At 54.2% G+C, this 19,392-nt stretch overlaps 1 protein-coding gene across 4 annotated transcripts; it reads left to right on the top strand.

Moving 5' to 3' along the window:
- The first annotated feature begins 5,274 nt into the window (after positions 1 to 5,274).
- MIIP (migration and invasion inhibitory protein) lies at positions 5,275 to 15,481 on the top strand. 4 transcript variants are annotated; one of them, XM_005665008.4, is made up of 11 exons: positions 5,275 to 5,500; positions 7,272 to 7,468; positions 7,684 to 8,007; positions 8,496 to 8,592; positions 12,524 to 12,632; positions 12,714 to 12,766; positions 13,390 to 13,519; positions 13,687 to 13,783; positions 14,115 to 14,240; positions 14,705 to 14,836; positions 15,134 to 15,481. In XM_005665008.4, exons 2-11 carry the CDS (start codon positions 7,355 to 7,357, stop codon positions 15,218 to 15,220), a joined length of 1,269 nt encoding a protein of 422 aa, XP_005665065.2. In that variant the 5' UTR covers positions 5,275 to 5,500; positions 7,272 to 7,354; the 3' UTR covers positions 15,221 to 15,481.
- The last annotated feature ends 3,911 nt before the right edge of the window (positions 15,482 to 19,392 follow it).

Raw genomic sequence — 19,392 nt, forward strand, 5'->3', positions numbered from 1 at the left:
TCAAGGAACAAAATGAGACCAGTGTGGTAGGAGTGAGAGAGGCGGGGAAGTGGAGAAGATAAGGTGTAAAAAGGAATCAGGTGGAGTTCCCGTTGTGGCTCAGTGGTTAGTGGACCCGACTAGGATCCATGAGGATGTGGGTTCAACCCTGGCCCCGCTCAGTGGGTTAAGGGTCTGGTGTTGCCATGAGCTGTGGTGTAGGTCGTAGACACAGCCTGGATTCTGTATTGTTACGGTTGTGGCATAGGCTGGTGGCCACAGTTCTGATTCAACCCCTAGTCTGGGAACCTCCATATGCTGCAGGTGCAGCCCTAAAACGACAAAAAATAATAATAATAATAATAAATAAATAAAAATAAAAGGGAAGACTGTGGTCTTGCTGGCCACCACGAGGACCTCGCTTTTACTGCGAGCGAGGTGGATGCCAGGGGAGAGTTCTGAGCTGAAAGGTGACATGAGCTGACGCACCTCACGGGATCCCAGGCTGCTGTGGGGAGAGTGGACACAGAGAGTAAGAAGGGAAGCAGGGAGTGCGGTCTGGAGGCGACTGCAAATCAGGGAGGAGAGGTGGGACCTTGGACCAGTGGTTGTGACAGAGATGGAGGATAAGCGGTCCGTTTGGGAGACCTGTGAAGACGGAGACGATGTCACGTGCTCTCGGACTGGGTGAGTCATGGCTGACTCGAGTTTTGTCCGGGGCACATGGTAGGCCAGGGAAGCTTCGGTGGAGCAGGTTGGGGGGGCGAAGATCAGGCGCTTCCTTTTGGACAGGCTGCCTTGAATGTCCCTCTTCACAGTTGGCCACGTGAACCTGAGGTCCAGGTGAAGCCTGGCCTGGAGATGCACGTGCTGGGGCGTCAGCATGTGGATGGCGCCTTGGCCAGGTTTCCCTGAAGGCAGAGCCAAAGCAGAGGGCTTGCGTACCCTCACTTTAATCGGCAGGACAAATCCAGAGAGACGCAGAGAGGGAGGGGGGCATCGGAAGGAGGGAGAACCAGCAGAAGTGTGCTTGGTGGAGTGGCCGTCACCAAAGGTGACTCTGAGGAGCAATGAAATGGGTCTCAGCATCATTTCTTGGTGGGGATGAAGGGGGCAGAATTTCTCCACCATCTCGCTCTTCTAGTTGGTTGAAGATTTGCCGTGTGGGGTGTTGACTCTGCATTTCTAGGTTGCATAGGAAAACCCTTGGGTACCAGTTGGGCCCATGGAGGTGGTGATGAGCGGGGCAGGGCTCAGGCAGGGGGTATTTGGATCAGATCACTCAGCCCAGGCAGAGCCAAAACAAAAGGCAAGTAAGGCCAAGAAGGTCTGAAGGGGTCACCCCTCCAGTTGCTCAGATCTTCTCTTGCCTCCCCCTCTGCTCCCGAGGGAAGGATCTAAATCCCATCCAACAGAGTCCCCTTCGAGGTGGTACGGCCGGTCGCTCGTCCTCCTGTGCTCTGTGTCCTTGTCCCAGCCAGAGGTGTGGCTGGTCTGGTGAGCTCATCCAGTCCTTCATCCTTGGCTGTCTTGCCCTGGGTGGGCTGTGATTGCCACAGTTGCCCTTACTGTCACCAGTGGGTGTGGAGACATCAAGAGACACCCCAGGAGGCTCTGGACAAACCTCTGCTTCACTTTGTGCCCGCAGTCCTGACTCCACTCGGAGATGGATGGGAAGATATTACCCTCAGCAGCACAGCAACTCTCTTCACCTTCCCCCAACAGGGGGCCCAAAGACCAGATGATGGTCACATCTTCAAGTTCATGGGGATGCTGGGACCCTAGTTCTCGCTCGTGTCCCCTGGCAGAAGCTTCCCATCCCCAGGCCCTGGAACCTCCAACCTGACACAATCAGTGTTTGCAGGGACAGGAAATGCCAATCCCGTCACTGGGAGTACGTGGGAGAGGACCCTGCTCCCACCCTCAGCTTCCTGTCCCCATGTATTCTAGTCAGAGGGGACACAGCAGCAGGGGTCACCTCCCTGGAGAGCAGAGCTGCAGAACATGGACCCTAAGTCCTCAGCAGGACTTCCACTTGGGTGTTGGGGTCCCGGGTAAGATCAGCAGATTCTTTAATTACATGGTCATGGTCCCACCCGCTTTGCCAAGAAAATGGGTCCCCTGGTGCAAGACATGGCCGTACTGTCATACATGAGGCAGTCTGAAGCTCTCAGGAGGCAGTACGGTCAGGAGAGCCCCTACCTAGAGCGGCATCAATGTGTCAACCTGATTGTTCCCACCAGGGTCAGAGGGGGTCTGATGTAATGATCCGCCACCAGGTCAATGGCGGGCTGGTCTCTTGGAGATGCTATACGGAGGGCTCGCTTTGGTCCTGCAGACCAGGCGTTCAGCAGCAAGACACATCTTTGGGAAGGAGCCCAGGCTACTTCACCACCCCTGTCACCTTGGCTGCTCTGTCCCTGGGCCCACTGCACTCACACTGGGGTGGCTGAGCAGAGATCAACTGATTTTTACCACCTGCAGCATCCGTTCCGGCTGGCGGAGACCGTCTCTCTGCAGCAGACATTCTCTGATGGATTTGAAACTTGAGACACAAAGATGTAATCTTCAGTGTCCCCACCCGCTGATGTCATCAGTCCGTCTTCCACTTTTCTCCAGTTCTCCTTGGCTCATCTTCCAACCTTGCTCTTCTGAGATCTGACCTCCAGCCCCTTGCCACTGATCAGCAGATGTGTATCACCTGCTCCTCAGGCTGTTCATCCCTCCTCACGAAGGAAGGATCAAGTGCACAGCTCATGGCTCTGAGCCCCTAGGAGGATTAACTTTCATCCTTGCCCTCCAAGGCCACTCCTGAGGGGGCGTTGTGGCGCAAGAGTGGCAGCAGTCCATTTCTGCAGTGACAACACTTGATCCTTAACCTGCTGCACCACAAGGGAACTCTAAAGCCACATTTCTGTTTGTTTACTTGCTTCATACCTTTTAAACACGTTTTTTGAGACAGAATCAATATACAATAACTGCCCATGTTTAAAGTGAACAATTTGATAAGTTTTGGCCAATGTACGCACCTCTGAAACCATCACCTCAATCAATAGTGAATAAGGAGTTTTCGTGTGGTTCAGTGGGTTAAGGATTTGGCATTGTCAATGCAGTGGCTTGGGCTGCTGCTGTGGCACAGGATTGATCCCTGGCCCGGGAATTTCCACATGCCCCAGGGGTGGCCAAGAGAACAAAAAAGTAACCAAAGCCATCATCCCCCCAGTGTCCTCATGCCCTCTCATCATCCCTCCCTCCCACCTGTCTCCAAGCAACCCCTGATCTTTCTCTCACTATAGTTTACGTCTTCTCAGGTTTTACATAGATGGACGGTACCGTTTGTCCTCTTTCCTTTCCACGCAGCATCACTGTTTTGCGATGCATCCATAGTGTGTGTGTACCTGTAGTTTATTCATTTTTATTATTGAAGAGTATGCTTTGCACAGATATGTCACAATTTGTTTATCCATTCACCACTTGATGGACAACTGGATTTACAGTATATCTGCTATGAACATTCATACATAAGCCTTCATATGGGCAATATTCTTTCCCTGAGATAAATGCCTTAAAGTAGAATAAGTGGGTCATATACATTTAACTTAAAAAATTTATCGAGTTATAATTTACATACCATAAAATTCGCTCTTTTTAAGGGTACAAGTCAATCATTTTAGCAAATTTGTGAAGCTGTGCAGCCCTCCTCCCCACAGTCCCGTGTTGGGATGTCTTCATTACCCCAGAACGGTCCCTCAGTCCATTGGCAGTAATTCTCTGTTCCCAGCTCATACTCAGGGAATCCCTAATCTACTTTACGTCTCTAAAGATTTGCCTTGGAGTTCCTGTCGTGGCTCAGTGGTTAATGAATCCGACTAGGAACCATGAATGAGGTGGCGGGTTCGATCCCTGACCTCGCTCAGTGGGTTAAGGATCTGGCAATGCCATGAGCTGTGGTGTAGGTTGCAGATGCGGCTTGGGTCCCACGTTGCTGTGGCTGTGGTGTAGGCCGGTAGCTACAGCTCCGATTGGACCCCTAGCCTGGGAACCTCCACATGCTGTGGGAGCGGCCCTAGAAAAGGCAAAAAGACAAAAAAAAAAAAAAAAAAAAAAAAAAAGGTTTGTCTTTTCTGGACATTTCACGTAACAAGAATCATTTAATATGTTTTTTTAGTATGTATGGCTTCTTTCACTTAGTGTAATGTTTGAGGCTCATCCACGTGGTAGCCTGGGTCAGTATTCCAGTCCTTTTTCTTGCCAAGTAGTTTCCACTGTCTGGATAGCTTTTTTAGTTTGTCCATTTATGAGTTGATGGACATTTGGGTTATTTCTCCTTTTTTGTGGCTATTAGGAATAATGCTGCCAGGAACATTCTTGTACAAGTCATTGTGTGGACACATTTTCATTTCTCTTGTGTAGATAGCTAGCAATGTAATTGCTGGGTCATATGGTCAATTTAAATTTATTTGTCTTTTTTTTTTTGGTCTTTTTGCCTTTTCTAGGGCCGCTTCCCGCGGCATATGGAGGTTCCCAGGCTAGGGCCACAGCAACACAGGATCCGAACCGCGTCTGCGGCCGACACCACAGCTCAGGGCAACGCCGGATCCTTAACCCACTGAGCGAGGTCAGGGATCGAACCTGAAACCTCATGGTTCCTAGTCGGATTCGTTAACCACTGAGCCACGACGGGAAGTCCCAATAATGCCCACCTTAAAGCACATTTATGAGGCTGGCATGCACTGGGATATGGACAATACCTGGTGAAAAGTAGGCATTCCCTATAAACTTGCCCATATTTCACAGACTGAGTCTTAAGTTATCCGTGTTCATATCTTACCCACTGTCTCCACTCGCCATGCTCCAGGCAAGGACCTGCCTCCCAGTGTTTAGTGCAGTGCCCCTTGGCACAAAATAGGCACAAACATTCGAAAGAAAGTATGGAAATCATGCGTCTCTAGCCGCCGCCTACCTTCCCGCTCGGAGTTGCATCGTTTGGCTCTGGAACGCAGATAGATCCAGACTCTGAAACTGCCGCCACTGAACACCAACTAGCCCGCGGCCTAGTCCTGACCAATGGGAGCTCGCCTCCCCAGGGGCCCGCCCCATTCTGACCTTCGATCGCTTGTACCCGACCTAGGAAGTCGACCAATTAGCTGTTGAGCTCCGTTGTTATCCCCGCCCCAATGTTGAAACTGCTGCTTCTGAAGGCGAAGTTACATTCGCGGGAGCGTCCCGCCTTCCCGCATCTGACCAATCAGGGAGGCCAGATAGGGCCCCGCCCCGGCCGGTGACGCGTGGGGTGGGCGGGGCACAGCTCCCGGCCGCGCTGGCTGCTACTGGCTGGGCGTTGCCCGCGTTTCCTGGCGGTGAGTGCCGGGGCGGCAGGGTCAGGGATGCGGAGGAACGGCTCAGTTGGTTGCCCTCCGTTCGTCCTCATGGAGGGGCCGGGGCCCGCGATGGGAAAGAAGAGGGAGGCTGTCTCCCTCTTCCCAGTGTCCCGCTCCTGAGTTCTCCGGCACCACCTCTGGTACTCTTGCTGCCCGGTTTTCCTTTTGAATGTGGCCTTCCGGTTGCGGTGGCACAGCTTTAGCTCTCCAGAACGCGGCCGGAGCTGGAGGAGGGCAGATAGGCTGTTCTCTTTAACCCCGTGCGAAAACGGAGACCCTTGAGTATAGGTCTAGCCCAGAAACACTTGGTCAGATAAGGGCGGGGGCCGGGACTCCTGGTCCTGGGAATCAGGCTGTTTGCTCCCCTTGTCTGCACTCCGGCGGAGTGGTCTCCTCGAATCTCCACTGCCCCCCACTTAACTGCACGGGTATAGGTGGGGGCGGGTCCAGTGTAGTCTGGCTTCTCTGCTCCGGGCAGGGCAGGTTTCTGAGAGTAGGGGATCTGACTGAATCCAGTGTTAGAAAGGAATAACGTGTACTGGGGGGAGACTGGGTTTCTGGTTGGAGGAGTCTGGGCTTGAGGCTCAGAGGGAAGAGGAAGCCCCTTCCCCTAGCTTGCAGAAATCTTTTCCGGATTAGGGTGTATCCCTGAGCCTGGATGGGGTGAGGGGGGAGGCAGCTTCCACACTCCTGGGGAAAGAAAGGCTGGAACCAGATTTGGATTCAAAATCTGACTTTGGCACTTACTAGCTGTGTGACTTGGGCCAAATTGCTTAACTCCTCTGAACTTTGGTTTCTTCATTTGTAAAAATAAAAGGAGGGAGTTCCCGTCGTGGCTCAGTGGAAATGAATCTGACTAGCATCCATGAGGACTTAGGTTCAATCTCTGGCCTTGCTCAGTGGGTTAAGGATCCCACGTTTCTGTGAGCTGTGGTGTAGGTTGAAGACATGGCTTGGATCCTGTATTGCTGTGGTTGTGGTGTAGGCCGGCAGCTACAGCTCTGATTCGACTCCTAGCCTGGGAACCTCCATATGCCACAGGTACGGCCCTAAAAATGCAAAAAAAAAAAAAAAAAAAAAAAGGAAGAAGAAAGCAGGGTAGGAGAGAGGAAAGAGTCCCTTCTGAAGTCTGATTTGTGTTAAATCCAAAAGTTATAATGCTTGGAGTTCCTTCTTTGGTGCAACGGGATCTGAGGCGTCTCTGCACCACCAGGACACAGGTTTGATCCTCCACTCGGCACAGGGGTTAAAGGATCCAGTGTTGCCCCAGCTTCATTGTAGGTCGCAACTGTGTCTTAGATCTGATCCTTGGCTGGGTAGCTTCCATAGGCTGGGAAGTGGCTAAAAAAGAAAAAAAAAGAAAAAGCTTTAATGCTTTATTTACATTTGTGGGCTTGCCCTAATTGTCTTAGATAACTAGTTATGGGAGTTCCCTGGTGGCCTGGTAGTTAAAGGATCTGGTATTATCACAGCTGTGGCTCAGATCACTGCTGTGGCGCAGGTTCCATCCCTGGCATGGGAACTTCCCCATGCCTTGGGCACAGCCACAAACAAACAAACAAACAAACATGTGTAGTTAAGGTCGTTAAAAGGGGATTGTTCTCTTTTGACATGTTAGGAAACATCCTGGCCAGTGTAATCATAACAGCCATTTATTGAGTGCTTTCTGTGTCCCAAGCACTGTACTAAGATTTAATATGCATTACCTCTTTTCATCCTTACAACAACTTTATGATGTTAGATGCTGCTACTTTCCGTTTGGCAGTTAAGGAAACCAAAGCCCAGAGAGGTTAAATAACTTGTCTGAGGTGGCACAATTAGGGAGTATCAGAGGAGGGATTTGAACCCAGGCCTCTGGCTCCTCCGGGTAGCCTCCTTAGCACTATACCATGCTGTCTGTCTTGGCTTCAGGTGAGAGAACCCAGCCGTGAGGACGCTTTGTGACCTGGGAGCCTGTGACACCTGCCGTGGGAAGCCAGCCGATAACGCCCAGGATGGTGGAGACCAGGGACCTGGTGCAGCTGCGGCAGCTCAACCTGGAGCTCCTGAGGCAGCTGCGGGCCGGGCAGGATGCCGTGCGACAGGCTGTGGCCAAGGCAGCCTCAGAGGTGAGCACCTTGGCCAAGTCCCTGGGCAAGGGAGAATCCAGCCCTTTGGGGTCTTACAGGGTGTCCATTTTACTGATGAGAAAAACTGAGGCCTGGTGTGGGACGGGACTGGCCTGGGACCCTGCAGAGGCTGGAGCAAGGATGACGACCAGGCCTTTGTGCCTGGTGCAGGCCATCTGGCTGTGTACCTGGGCGACCTGGCCTCTCTATTCCAGTCAAGCCGGGACCCCTGCAGCAGCAGCGACTCAGAGATACCATCCTCCCAGGAGACGTCAGTAGCCTTCAGGGTGGCCTGCCCACAGGATGCCAACCAGAGTGACCCCTGTGATAGATCCTGGCTTGGTGGGGCCAGTTCCAGGGTGATCTCTCTCCCACCTGCCAAGCGCCAACACCAGGAGTCCCTGGGCCCACAGAGATCCTACTCAGCTCCCTTGCTGGCCACCTCAGACTCCAGTGACCCAGAGCTTTCAGCAGAGCTGGATGACCGAAGAACTCGGGAGGCACAGGCTCAGGGGTCCATCCTGGCTCGACAAAGCAAGGTAACTTGGGAGAGTGGGGTGTCGTCCATCGATGGACACTGCCCTGAAAAACTGAGGCCTGGGGTGGGATGGGACTGGCCTGGGACACTGCAGAGGCTGGAGCAAGGAGGAGGACCAGGCCTCTGTGCTCTCATGGGCAGCCTCCCTTCCAGGGTGAGAGGCTCCCAGGAGACACTATGAGTCTCACCCAGCTCAGCCTGAGTGCTTGATAAGTTGTGGCCATTCGTTTCTCAGACAGCACTTGGGAACAGGATGACCAGCCCCATTATGTAGATGGGAAAACTGAGGCTTAGAGGACAGACTTGTTCAAAGTCACACATAGAAGGCAGCGGAGCAGGGGGCAAATTCTTGTCTTCCAGCACCTAAGCCCTGGGGCCCATGTCAGGGTGTAAGTTAAGCGTCAGCCCCTTTTCTGCCCGCATGATGAGGTCTCTTGGGGCTGGGCCCGCTGGCCTGGCCCTTGCTCCTCTTCGCCCCTCTCCTCACAGGAATCGTCCATGTCTGAGACCCCCTTCAACAAGGAGTCTCCGGTGCCAGAGAGGAGCTGGCGCCTCAGACCGTACCTGGGCTATGATTGGATTGCAGGTATGGCCCCACGCCCGCACCTCACCTGGGAGATGGGGATGGAGGCCCCAGCTTGCTTGCGTACCTGCTGAGCCCCCACCAGGCGCTGTTGCTGTTCCCCCGGCTGTTCCACCCTCCTTGCTGATCACCTTGAGTACCGTGTCTCCTCTCTCAGCCCTTGGCACAGTAACAGGCACAGAAGGTGCTCACCGAGCGTTTGTTGAATGAATGACTGAGTCAGAGCTGCCATATTTTTTTTGGCCTTTATTGTGTGCCAGGCGCCTGTGAAATGCTGTATGTGTGTCATCGCTTTACATTTTACCGCCCATCCCCCCACCCCCCCAGCAGCCTCAGCGGCCTCCTGGCTGGTCTCCCTCTGGCTTCTTTCACCCCATTACCATCCATTTTTGACACAGCAGCCAGGACGAATCTTTTTCTTTTTTCATTTTTTTCTTTTTTTTGTCTTTTTTGCCTTTTCTTGAGCCGCTCCCGCAGCATATGGAGGTTCCCAGGCTAGGGGTCTAATCAGAGCTGTAGCCACCAGCCTACGCCAGAGCCACAGCAATGCGGGATCTGATCTGAAACCCACACCACAGCTTACGGCAATGCCGGATCCTTAACCCACTGAGCAAGGCCAGGGATCAAATCCACAACCTCATGGTTCCTAGTCGGATTCGTTAACCACTGCACCACGACGGGAACTCCTCTCTCTTTTTTTTCACTTGCACCACAGCATGTAGAAATTCCCATGCCAGGGATCAAACCTGTGCCATAGCTGCATCCAGAGCCGCAGCTGTGACAGTGCTGGATCCTTAACCCACTGGGCCACGAGGGAACTCCCAGAATGAATTTTTAAACATGGGAATCAGATCACGTCACTTAGTAAATTCCAGAATCCTTGTCTAGACTTTTTTTTAAAATTTTTTTGTCTTTGTCTTTTTGAGGGCCGCACCCGCGGCATATGAACGTTCCCAGGCTAGGGGTCCAGTTGGAGCTGTATGCTGACTCTTTGCTCCAGCCTCTCTGGCCTCTTTGCTCGTCCTTGAAGCAGCCTTGTTCACAGTCACCTCAGGACCTTTGCACTTGCCGTTCCCCCTGTCTGGCACTACTCCCCCCGTTCTCCCTGGCTGTTCCCTTTTCTTCATGAGCAGTCAGCTCAAATGATAGGCGTGCCCTGAACACCATGTCAGCATGGCTGCCTCTGTATCACTGCCTCTTGCATCAGCCATCAGGAAGTCCTCCTGTTTGCTTGGTTCCTGTCTGACTCCTCCAGTAGATCATAAGCTCCGATGGAACAGGGGCCTGGCTGTCTTTTCATTGCTGTGTTCCCGGAGCCTGAGCCTAGAACGGTGCCTGGCACGTAGTAGGCCCTCAACCCAACACTGGTTGAGTGAGTGCGTGAGTGGGCGGGCCCAGGAGGGTGGTGCTGTTGCATCCTCTGTTTCACAATGGAAGGAAATGATGCAAAGCCGGGCACAGAGAGGTCGAGTTGCTGCTCCAAGACGGGTTCCCTGTGGGGCTCCCGGACCCTGCGGTGGTCTCATTCCAAGGACTTCCCCGGGCGTCAGCTCACTGCCCTGCCTCCCATCCCCGGGAGAGTGGAGGTGCCTACCCCTGCCGTCCCGTGTCCTGTGACTGCATGCTCCCCTCCCCCCTTTCTGAGCTCCCAGCCTGGCCTGTCCCTGCCTTTGCCCACTCGCTCACATCCCTCTTGGCTCCCGGAGGGTTTACTCCCTGTAAATCTCTCCTCTGTCCCTCCAGCGTCTTTCTGTCCCATCAGCGTCGAAACACATCAGTGGGAACTGAGTCCGCTGCATGCCTGTCGTGGGCCGGGCGCGGTTCCTTTCCTCTGCTTCGCTCCCATTAAGGCCTTGACTCTCCCCAATAACCTGATCCCGTAGATGCTGTCATGGTCCCCAGTGACAGATGGCAAGGCTGGGGTGCCGGGAGACTGAGGAACTTGGCCAAGCCTCACGCCTGCTCTGGTGACAGCTGCAGCCTGACTTCCCTCCTGATAAAGCCTCGCGCCCTTTCTTCTCCCTCTGCTTCTCTGTCCATGTCCTCTGTTTTGCCTTTACATCGCGATTCCTCAAAAGGGGCCTCTAGACTCCCTGTCTCCAGTTTCTCTCCCCGACTTTTTCTTAGGTCGGGCTTCAGCTGCCCCTGCCCTGTACCGCCCGCGTGTCGCTGTCCTCAGCCAGGTCATCAGTGACCCCTGCATCGCCGGCTCCCAGCTCAGGTCTCAGGCCTGGCCCTGAGCAGTGGGCACACAAAGCTCCCTCCTGGAGCTCTCGCTTCCCTTGGCTTCCAGGCCCAGGCACTCCCCCGGCTCTTCGCCCCCGAAACCCAGCTGCCCTGCCTAGGCTCCTCCGATGGATCCGCTTCCTCGTTCCGACCTCCAGGCTCCCGGGGGCCTCCACAGTGCCCAGGCTTTGCACGCTCTCTTCTCCGCCACTTTTGTCTCTAGCCTATGCCGCTCCTCTGAATTCCAGCTCTCCTCCTCTGCAGAGCTCAGTAGGTGTCTTCAACTGGTGTCACAACCGAAGTCGCCATCCTTATTTCTGCCCACCTGTCCCTCCTGCAGTCTTTCCTAGCCCTGTAAATGACAATTGCATTTATGGAGCTAATGGCCATCATATTTTTTTTGCCTTTTTTTTTTTTTAAGGGCCGTGCCGTTGCCTGTGGAGGTTCCCAGGCTAGGGGTCAAATCGGAGCTGTAGCCACCGGCCTACACCACAGCCACAGCAATGCGGGATCCAGGCCACATCTGCAACCTACACCACAGCTCACAGCAACGCCAGATCCTTAACCCACTGAGCAAGGCCAGAGATTGAACCCGCGTCCTCATGAATGCTAGTCAGATCCGTTTCTGCTGCGCCACAACAGGAACTCCTAATGGCCATAATCTTGACATCAGCCCTGGTGTTTCCTCTCCTTTAGACACATCGTACATCCTGGTAGCCCTGCCTTCAACATATTTGTAGAATGTGGCTCCTTGTCTCCACCACGATGCCTACAGTAGCCTCCTAACTGGTGCCTCTGCCTCCCCTCACCTTGCAGCAGCCAGAAGGGGAATCCTTAAAAGGACATGGCTGATCTGATTGTGACATTCCTTGTCCCCAACCCCTTCCCCGGCTTCCCAGCGTCCTCTCCTCCACCCTCACCCCCCCTTCCCCATCTCACCTCCTGGGTGTCCCTCAAGTGTGTATACTGAGCGAGCACACGCCTACCCCAGGGCCTTTGCACTTGCTCTTCCATCGCCTGGGATGTCCCCATGCCTCCCTCCCTTCATCAGGTCTCTGCTCAGGTGTCACCTCTGCAGAGAGGCTTCCCCTGGTGCCCCTGCCCTGCCAAGCTCAGTTTCTCCACTCTCTTTTACTTCCAGCAGGTGTCACCTTTCAGTATTTTCACAGGTTTCTTTGGTGACTAGTTCATCTGTCGCCATGTATTAGAATGTAAGCTTCACGAGGGCAGGGGTTTTATCCAGGTAGCTGCTCTTTCCCCAGCACATAAAACAGTGTCTGGCCCATAGTAGAGGGTCTGGGAAGAATTTTTTTTCCTTTTTCGGCCACACCCATGGCACATGGACGTTCCCAGGTCAGGGATCGAATCTGAGCCTCAGCTGTGACCTGTGCTGCAGCTATGGCAACACTGGATCCTTAACCTACTGTGCTGGGCCCAGGAATGAACCCGCACCATCACAGAGGCAATGCTGGATCCTTAACCTGCCGTTCCACAGCGGGAACTCCTAAAAATAGTTTTTGCAGAGATGGTTGGACATGCATGAGGGTAGGCAGACACGGAGGCAAAATCAACAGCCAGATGAATGGAAGGTCCTCTCTAGGTCTGTACGAGGCACAGTGGGGGCACAGCAGGTGGCCTGGGATGATGGCACCGAGCATCCCCTGTGTCTTGGCCACACAGCAGCTGTTCTGTGCGTTATCTCCCCCAGGGTCCCTGGACAACAGCTCTCCTGTCACCAGCAAGTCCGAGGCCTTCTTCTCCAAGCTGCAGGAGTTCCGGGAAGCCAACAAGGAGGAGTGTATTTGCAGTGACCCCGAGTGAGCAGGGGTGGGTGAGGGGTGGGCAGGGCGGCTTTGGGGATGTGTCTCCCGGGCCTGCTCACCCTCTCGGCCTCACAGACCCCAGTTCCCAGACCTGCGGGGGAGCGGCACTGTGGAGAGGGACCACGAATGTGAGTGTCAACCCTTGGTGGCCGCCCCTTGGCCCAGCCAAGGCCAGGGGAGGCAGCAGAGGTGTGGGGGACTCGGGGAGGGAGGCCCTGGGTGGGGGAGGGGTGAGTCGAGGCCTGGCCTCCTGGGGAGTGGGGCCACCCTGTGTCACCTGCCTCACCCCTCATGCTCCTCCCAGCTGCCTCGTTTTTCCAGTGTGTCCCCCATCCGCCGCTCCTTTCTGTACTTGGATCGTCTGTGGGGGTGGGGGTGCCAGCTCAGTCACGTGAGCACCTGACCCCTTTGCACGTGCAGCATGCAGCAGACCCGTGTGTGCATGTGTGTGAGGCGTGTTCATGCGATACACGTGCATGCGTGTCCTGTGTGTGTGATTACAAGTGTAGCTATGTGCCCGTTGGTCCATGAACGTGACTCTGAAGCTATGCTTTGTGTTTGCACAGGTGATGTTTGCATGTGAAGGTGCCAGTGTGTGCACACATGCACGTGTGTGTCATGCCTGAGTAGAGGCAGTGCTGTGTTTTGGCATGTGAGCACGTGTGTGTGCTCTGTGTGCACGTGGGCGGACCAGACCTGGGTGGTCGGGGTCCTGGCTGAGGGGGGCTTCTGTGTCTCATGGGTCTCGCAGGTGTCTACTGTTACCGGGTCACCCGGCGCCTGTTTCTCGCACCTTCAGATCCCGGCACCCCGTGCCGCCTGTGCAGGATGCCACGGGACCAGCGGGGACCTGGGACCCTGGCAGAGCCAGTGCAGGTCAGGTGAGTGGCTGGAGCAGGCAGGACACTGGGGGAGCTGTAGGTGCCACTGAGGAGGAGAGCAGAGCCTGGGGCCCGCGGTCTTGAGGGAGGGAGAGTTGGGACTGGGGCTGCAGCCCCATGGCACCTGGAGGCACCTGCAGCAGTGTCCCTACTGTCCCTGTGCCCAGGGTGAGCATCCCGCTGTCCATCCTGGACCCCCCGCATCGGTACCGTATCCACCGGCGGAAGAGCTTCGACGCCTCCGACACGCTGGCCCTGCCCCGGGTGAGGATGGGCATGGGGCTGCCCCCCGACTGGCCCAGGACCCCTGGGTGGGTCCAGAGGCCCAGAGGGGGCCAGGGAGTGTCACACAGCAAGGCTGGGCTCAAGGACCCAAGTCTCCGGAGTTCAGGCTGGGCCACTTGAGTCACTGGCACTGTGCTTTTCCCTGAGGGAGGCCTGGTTCCCCACCCACCCCCGGCTTCTAGGAGGGCACAGAGGGGGCCCCATCTCTCGTACCCTTGTGTGTTGCGTGCCGTGTGCACAGTCCTTAGGAGGACTGTCTCATGGAGCCACAGCAGCCGAGTGTCGGTTCTGCTGTTCACCCACTTTACAGATGAGGAGGCTGAGGCGGAGGGGAGGTGTCTTATCCAAGGTCAGCCAGGAGGAAGCGCTGGTATTTGAACCCAGGTCCTTAGGCTTCCGAGGTGCCTCCCATAGAGACGCCCTTTGTCTCTCCTGGGTAGGATAGGGGTCAGCGGGGACCCCACTCAGTCCCAACTGAGGCTGGGGGTGCTGGGGTTGGGGAGAAGAGAAGGGCTGCCGAAGAGTCAGTTTGCCCGTCTCTGAGGGGGGTACAGCATGCTGTCCTCAGGCAAAAGGATGAGGCGGCAGGTGAGGGACTCAGTCCCTGTTGGGGGCCGGGGGCGGGGCCTGGCACACAGGACATGCTCCATGGGAGTGGGGGGGCCCAGGCCCTGGGTCAGCAGGATGAGGAAAGGGAGGCCTGGGTAACAGTGGGTGGACATAGGCCCCTGCTCTGGGGGCAGCCTCAGTCTGTGGGGGACACTGTAGCTGTCTAAGGGGCCCCTTTACCTCCATGGGGGTACAGTCCTGTCCTAAAGGATGCTGCCATTCCAGGAGGGGGTGCCCAGTCCGCTGGCAGCCCCGCCCCAGGCAGGTGCCTTAACCCCGTGTTATCCACAGCACTGCCTGCTGGGCTGGGACATTCTCCCTCCGAAGTCTGAGAAGAGCTCAGCCCCCAAGAGCCTGGACCTCTGGTCCTGTGTCTCCAAGGCCCAGCACCGGAAGCTGTCGGCTGCTGCCACGTCACACCTGGTACAGCCCAGGGTGCCCTGGGAGGGACAGGTGCCTGGGGCCAGCCGGGGCCTGCAGGGTCCCTGGAGGGCAGGACTGGGGTGGGAGTGCCAGGTTTGGAAGCCACTCTCTGTGGGATCCCGCCCCACCCTGGCCCCGACCCCTGTCACCTCCCTGGGCTCCACTGCTCCCCACTGGCTATACCCCCCTATCCTGGAGGGTGACCCCAAGTCTGAGATCCAGAAGCGGGTGAGACTAGAGATGGGGTGATCTGTCCTCATGGGGGCCCCCACTGACACCTCTCCCTTCACTGTCTAGGCTGGGCCAACACGGGTCCCACCTCCCATCCCAATCTGGTCAGAACCCTCAGTGCCCCCTCCCTGTGCCCCCCGGCCGAAGCCCTGAGGACTGGCCCTTTGGAGGAGGACAGCGGCCTGGCCATCGTCTCAGCCTCTGCCCTCTGGCAGGGGTGCCCCCAAGAGGGGAGTCCTGGCCAGCCTCAGCTGGAGGTGGGCTCAGGTCCCACCTTCCTAGGCTGGGCAGGTGAATGGATCCAGGCTTGGTCCTTCCTGTGGACAGAGAAGTGGACCCCAGGGTCGGGGTGGGGGATGCTGTGACACATTTGTAAATAAAGTTCAGAGCTCCCTGCAGCACCAGGTTCCCACATGTGCCGGGTCTGTCTTGCTGATGCCCTCAGTGCTGCGAGATGCCTTGGCCTTGGACCGCCCGCCCCTCACCTGGGGAGGGGTGCTCTGACGACCTGCACTGGGTGGGGTGGATCCAGTACCCCAAGTGTGGCTCTTTGTGTACCTTCCAGCTCTGGATAGATGGCCTCCCCACCAGACAAGTGCCTTGCCTGCCCACTTTCATTTCTCACAAGCATCCTATCTTAATAAATCTATTGCTTACTTTTATAAAAAAAAAAAAAGCCATCTCAGGAAGGGACTTAGGATCTGTGGTTGAGGGACCCCTGGGGTCGAGGAGGAGCTCTGACGGTGGAGGGTGAATGAGCCCCTCCCGTTCCTTGCACCTGACGCCGGGGTCCAGGGATGAAAGGGCTCTCTTCAAGTCCCTAGGCAAGGTGGCTCTGTCCCTCCTTCTCTAGCCCAGCCCTAGAAGCCACGGGTGATCCAGAGCCCTGGCAATGACACATGGGGAAGCAAAGGCCAGGAGGGGGGGAGTTGGAGGCAGGATTGGCCAAGAGCCCAAATCTGACCTTCTGAATGAGTTCTCTGCACATGTTGAACAATATGAAATTCCTGATTTTGGGGGGAATGTTTTTAGGATAACAATGGAATAGATGGGGAACGTGCCCAGGGAAAGCACATGCTTTTTCTGAGATCTCTAGCTTAGAGGGGTGGAGGAGCTAGGGCTGTGGGCTCCTGTGGCTCCCACTTGGAGCTTGTCAAGCCGAGAAAACCTTTCTCTCCTCCTTGTTCATAGCACATGTATTAGGATAAACACGGTTATACTGCACTAACAAACTGATGCCCAGGTCTCAGTGGTTTGACGTAAAGCCTTATCTCTTGCCCACTAGCTCATACTGCCCATCTCTCTTGGGTCATATGGGGTCTCTGTTCTGATGTCTTTTGGGGACCCAGGCTAGTGAAGGCTCCACCATGGGGATATTCTAAAATAGACCCCTTTCTGTATCTGACCATAATAAAGCATGTAAATAAGCCTAGAAGGCCAGCCACAACAAGCAATTTAAAATTACTGTTATTTTGAGGGAGTTCCTGTCATGGCACAGCAGAAATGAATCCGACTAGGAACCATGACGTTGTGGGTTCGATCCCTGGCCTCGCTCAGTGGATTAAGGATCTAGTGTTGCCGTGAGCCATGGTGTAGGTCGCAGACACGGCTTGGATCCCACATGGCTGTGGCTGTGGCTGTGGCCGGCAGCTGTAACTCCAATTGGACCCCTAGCCTAGGAACCTCCACATGCCGTGGGTGCGGCCCTAAAAAGCAAAAAAAAAAAAAAAAATCACTATTTTAAGAAAATCAGTTTTATAGTGCTGGTTTTAAATCTTTAAAAGTTTGTTTTTTATTTTAACCATTGACTTTTATAGATTGTTTTTCAGAAGTTTAAAATTTTGTACATGTGTACATGTACACCTGTTAGTTTGGGTTCATTTCTACAGTATTTTTTTTTTTTTTTTTTTTTTTTTTTTTTTGGTCTTTCTAGGGCCGCAGCCATGGCATATGGAGGATCCCAGGCTAGGAGTTGAATCAGAGCTATAGCAGCTGGCCTACGCCACAGCCAAAATGCAGGATCCGAGCCAGGTCTGTGACCTACACCACAACTCACGGCAACGCCGGATCCTTAAACCCACTGGGCGAGGCCAGGGTTCGAACCCACGTCCTCATGGATGCTAGTCGGATTTGTTTCTGCTGAGCCACTATGGGAACTCCTCTACAGTACTTTGTAAGAATCAGAAGTTTGCAGAGTTCCTTTTGTCACTCAGCGGAAATGAATCTGACTAGCATCTGGCCTTGCTCAGTGGGTTTAAGAATCTGGCATTGTCTGAGCTGTGGTGTAGGTCACAGACACATCTCGGATCTGGCATTGTTGTGGCTGTGGTACAGGCTGGCAGCTACAGCTCTGATTTGACCCCATGTGCTGCGGGTGTGGCCCTAAAAAGACAAAAAAAAAAAAAAAAAAGTTTTTTTGAGCACCTGATTAAAAAAAAAAAAACGTTGCTTTAGCCCAGAAATGACGTACAGGTCACTTCTGTTCCTGGTCCATTGGCTGAAACTGGTTACATGGGCTGTGCCTGACAGCAGCAAGTCAGGACCTGGAGGGGGATACTGGGTGAGTGTTACTGTCGTCAGTCACCTCCTAGGCCCTGTGCAGCGGGGGCCCTTTGCAAAAATAACAGGTACTGAGAACTCTTCCCTAAAAGTCTTCCTTTGCTGCATCTGGGGCTCCAACCTCCAGTGCCTCTAGTAGGCAGGCAGGCGAGGTAGGCAGGCTCAGGGCCACCTGGCGAACATACATCCCCTCCCAAGGCTTTCAAGTTCAAATGCCTCTATGATCCAAACGATATGTGTCTGGGCAGATTCAGCAGCAGGTTGTGCTTGGCCACTTGATTCTAATGTCTGAAGCAGCAAAGTCGCTTCCATGCACGTTTTTTTTTTTTTTTTTTTTTTTTTTTTTGGTAGGGCCACACCTGAGGCATATCCAGGTTCCCAGGCTAGGGTCTAACTGGAGCTGTAGCTGCTGGTCTACACCACAGCCACAGCAACACCAGATCCAAGCCACATCTACAGCCTACACTGAAGCTTGCAGCAATGCTGGATCCTTAACCCACTAAGTGAAGCCAGTGATCGAACCCGCATCCTCATGGATACTAGTTGGGTTCTTAACCTGCTGAGCCACAATGGGAACTCCCCACATGTAATGTTTTCTATCAGTTTTTTATTTTTGGCTGTGGCAGCTTGATGTGGAATCTCAGTTCCCAGACCAGGGCTGCAGCAGTGAAAGTGCCAGGTCCTAACCACTAGAGCACCAGGGAACTCCCTTATTTAATTTTTATTTTTTTGGCCACACCTGAGACATGTGGAAGTTCCCTGAGCCAGGAATCAAACTTGTGCCGTAGCAGTGACCTGAGCCACACTGGATCCTGCCAGGCCACTAGGGAACTCCTCCCTTATCAATTTCTAAAAATGTATGTTTAGCTGTTTGAGAAGATACACCTGGAGTTCCCGTTGTGCAGCGGAAACGAATCCAACTAGGAACCATGAGGTTGTGGGTTCGATCCCTGGCCTCGCTCAGTGGTTTAAGGATCCAGCATTGCCGTGAGCTGTGGTGTAGGTTGAAGACCCAGCTCAGATCTGGCGTTGCTTTGGCTGTGGTGTAGGCCACTAGCTACAGCTCCGATTAGACCTCTAGCCTGGGAACCTCCATATGCCACAGGTGTGGCCCTAAAAAGACAAAAGAAAAAAAAATACACAAGAAAATTTACCACCGTTGACACGTGCAGTTTAGGGGCACTAAGTCCATTTGCATTGCTGTGCAACCATCACCACCAACCATCCCCAGCATTTTCTTCAAAAACTGGAACTTCATACCAGTTAAATGTCAACGCTCTATTTTCCTCTCCCTGATTTTGGCAACCACCATTCATTCCACTTTCCACCTCTATGCATTTGACTACTCCAGGAACCTCCTCTAAGTGGAGTCATACAGTATTTTTTTTTTTTTTTTTTTGTCCTTTTGCCATTTCTTGGGCTGTTCCCACAGCACATGGAGGTTCCCAGGCTAGGGGTTGAATCGGAGCTATAGCCGCCAGCCTACACCAGAGCCACAGCAACGCAGGATCCGAGCCGTGTCTGCAACCTACACCACAGCTCACGGCAACGCCGGAGCCTTAACCCACTGAGCAAGGGCAGGGACCGAACCCACAACCTCATGGTTCCTAGTCGGATTCATTAACCACTGCGCCACGACGGGAACTCCAGTATTTTTTGCTTCTTATTTGACTTCTTTCATTTAGCATGGTGTCCTCAAGGTTTATGTTGTAATGTGTCAAAATCGCCTTCCCTTTTTTTTGCTTTTTCTTTTTAGGGCTGCGGCT

This window comes from Sus scrofa, chromosome 6 (genome assembly GCF_054392235.1).
Source record: "Sus scrofa isolate SSC_HxYL_T2T_F1_AM1 chromosome 6, Sscrofa_HxYL_maternal_Yorkshire_Landrace_v2.0, whole genome shotgun sequence".
NCBI classification, from domain to species: domain Eukaryota; kingdom Metazoa; phylum Chordata; class Mammalia; order Artiodactyla; family Suidae; genus Sus; species Sus scrofa.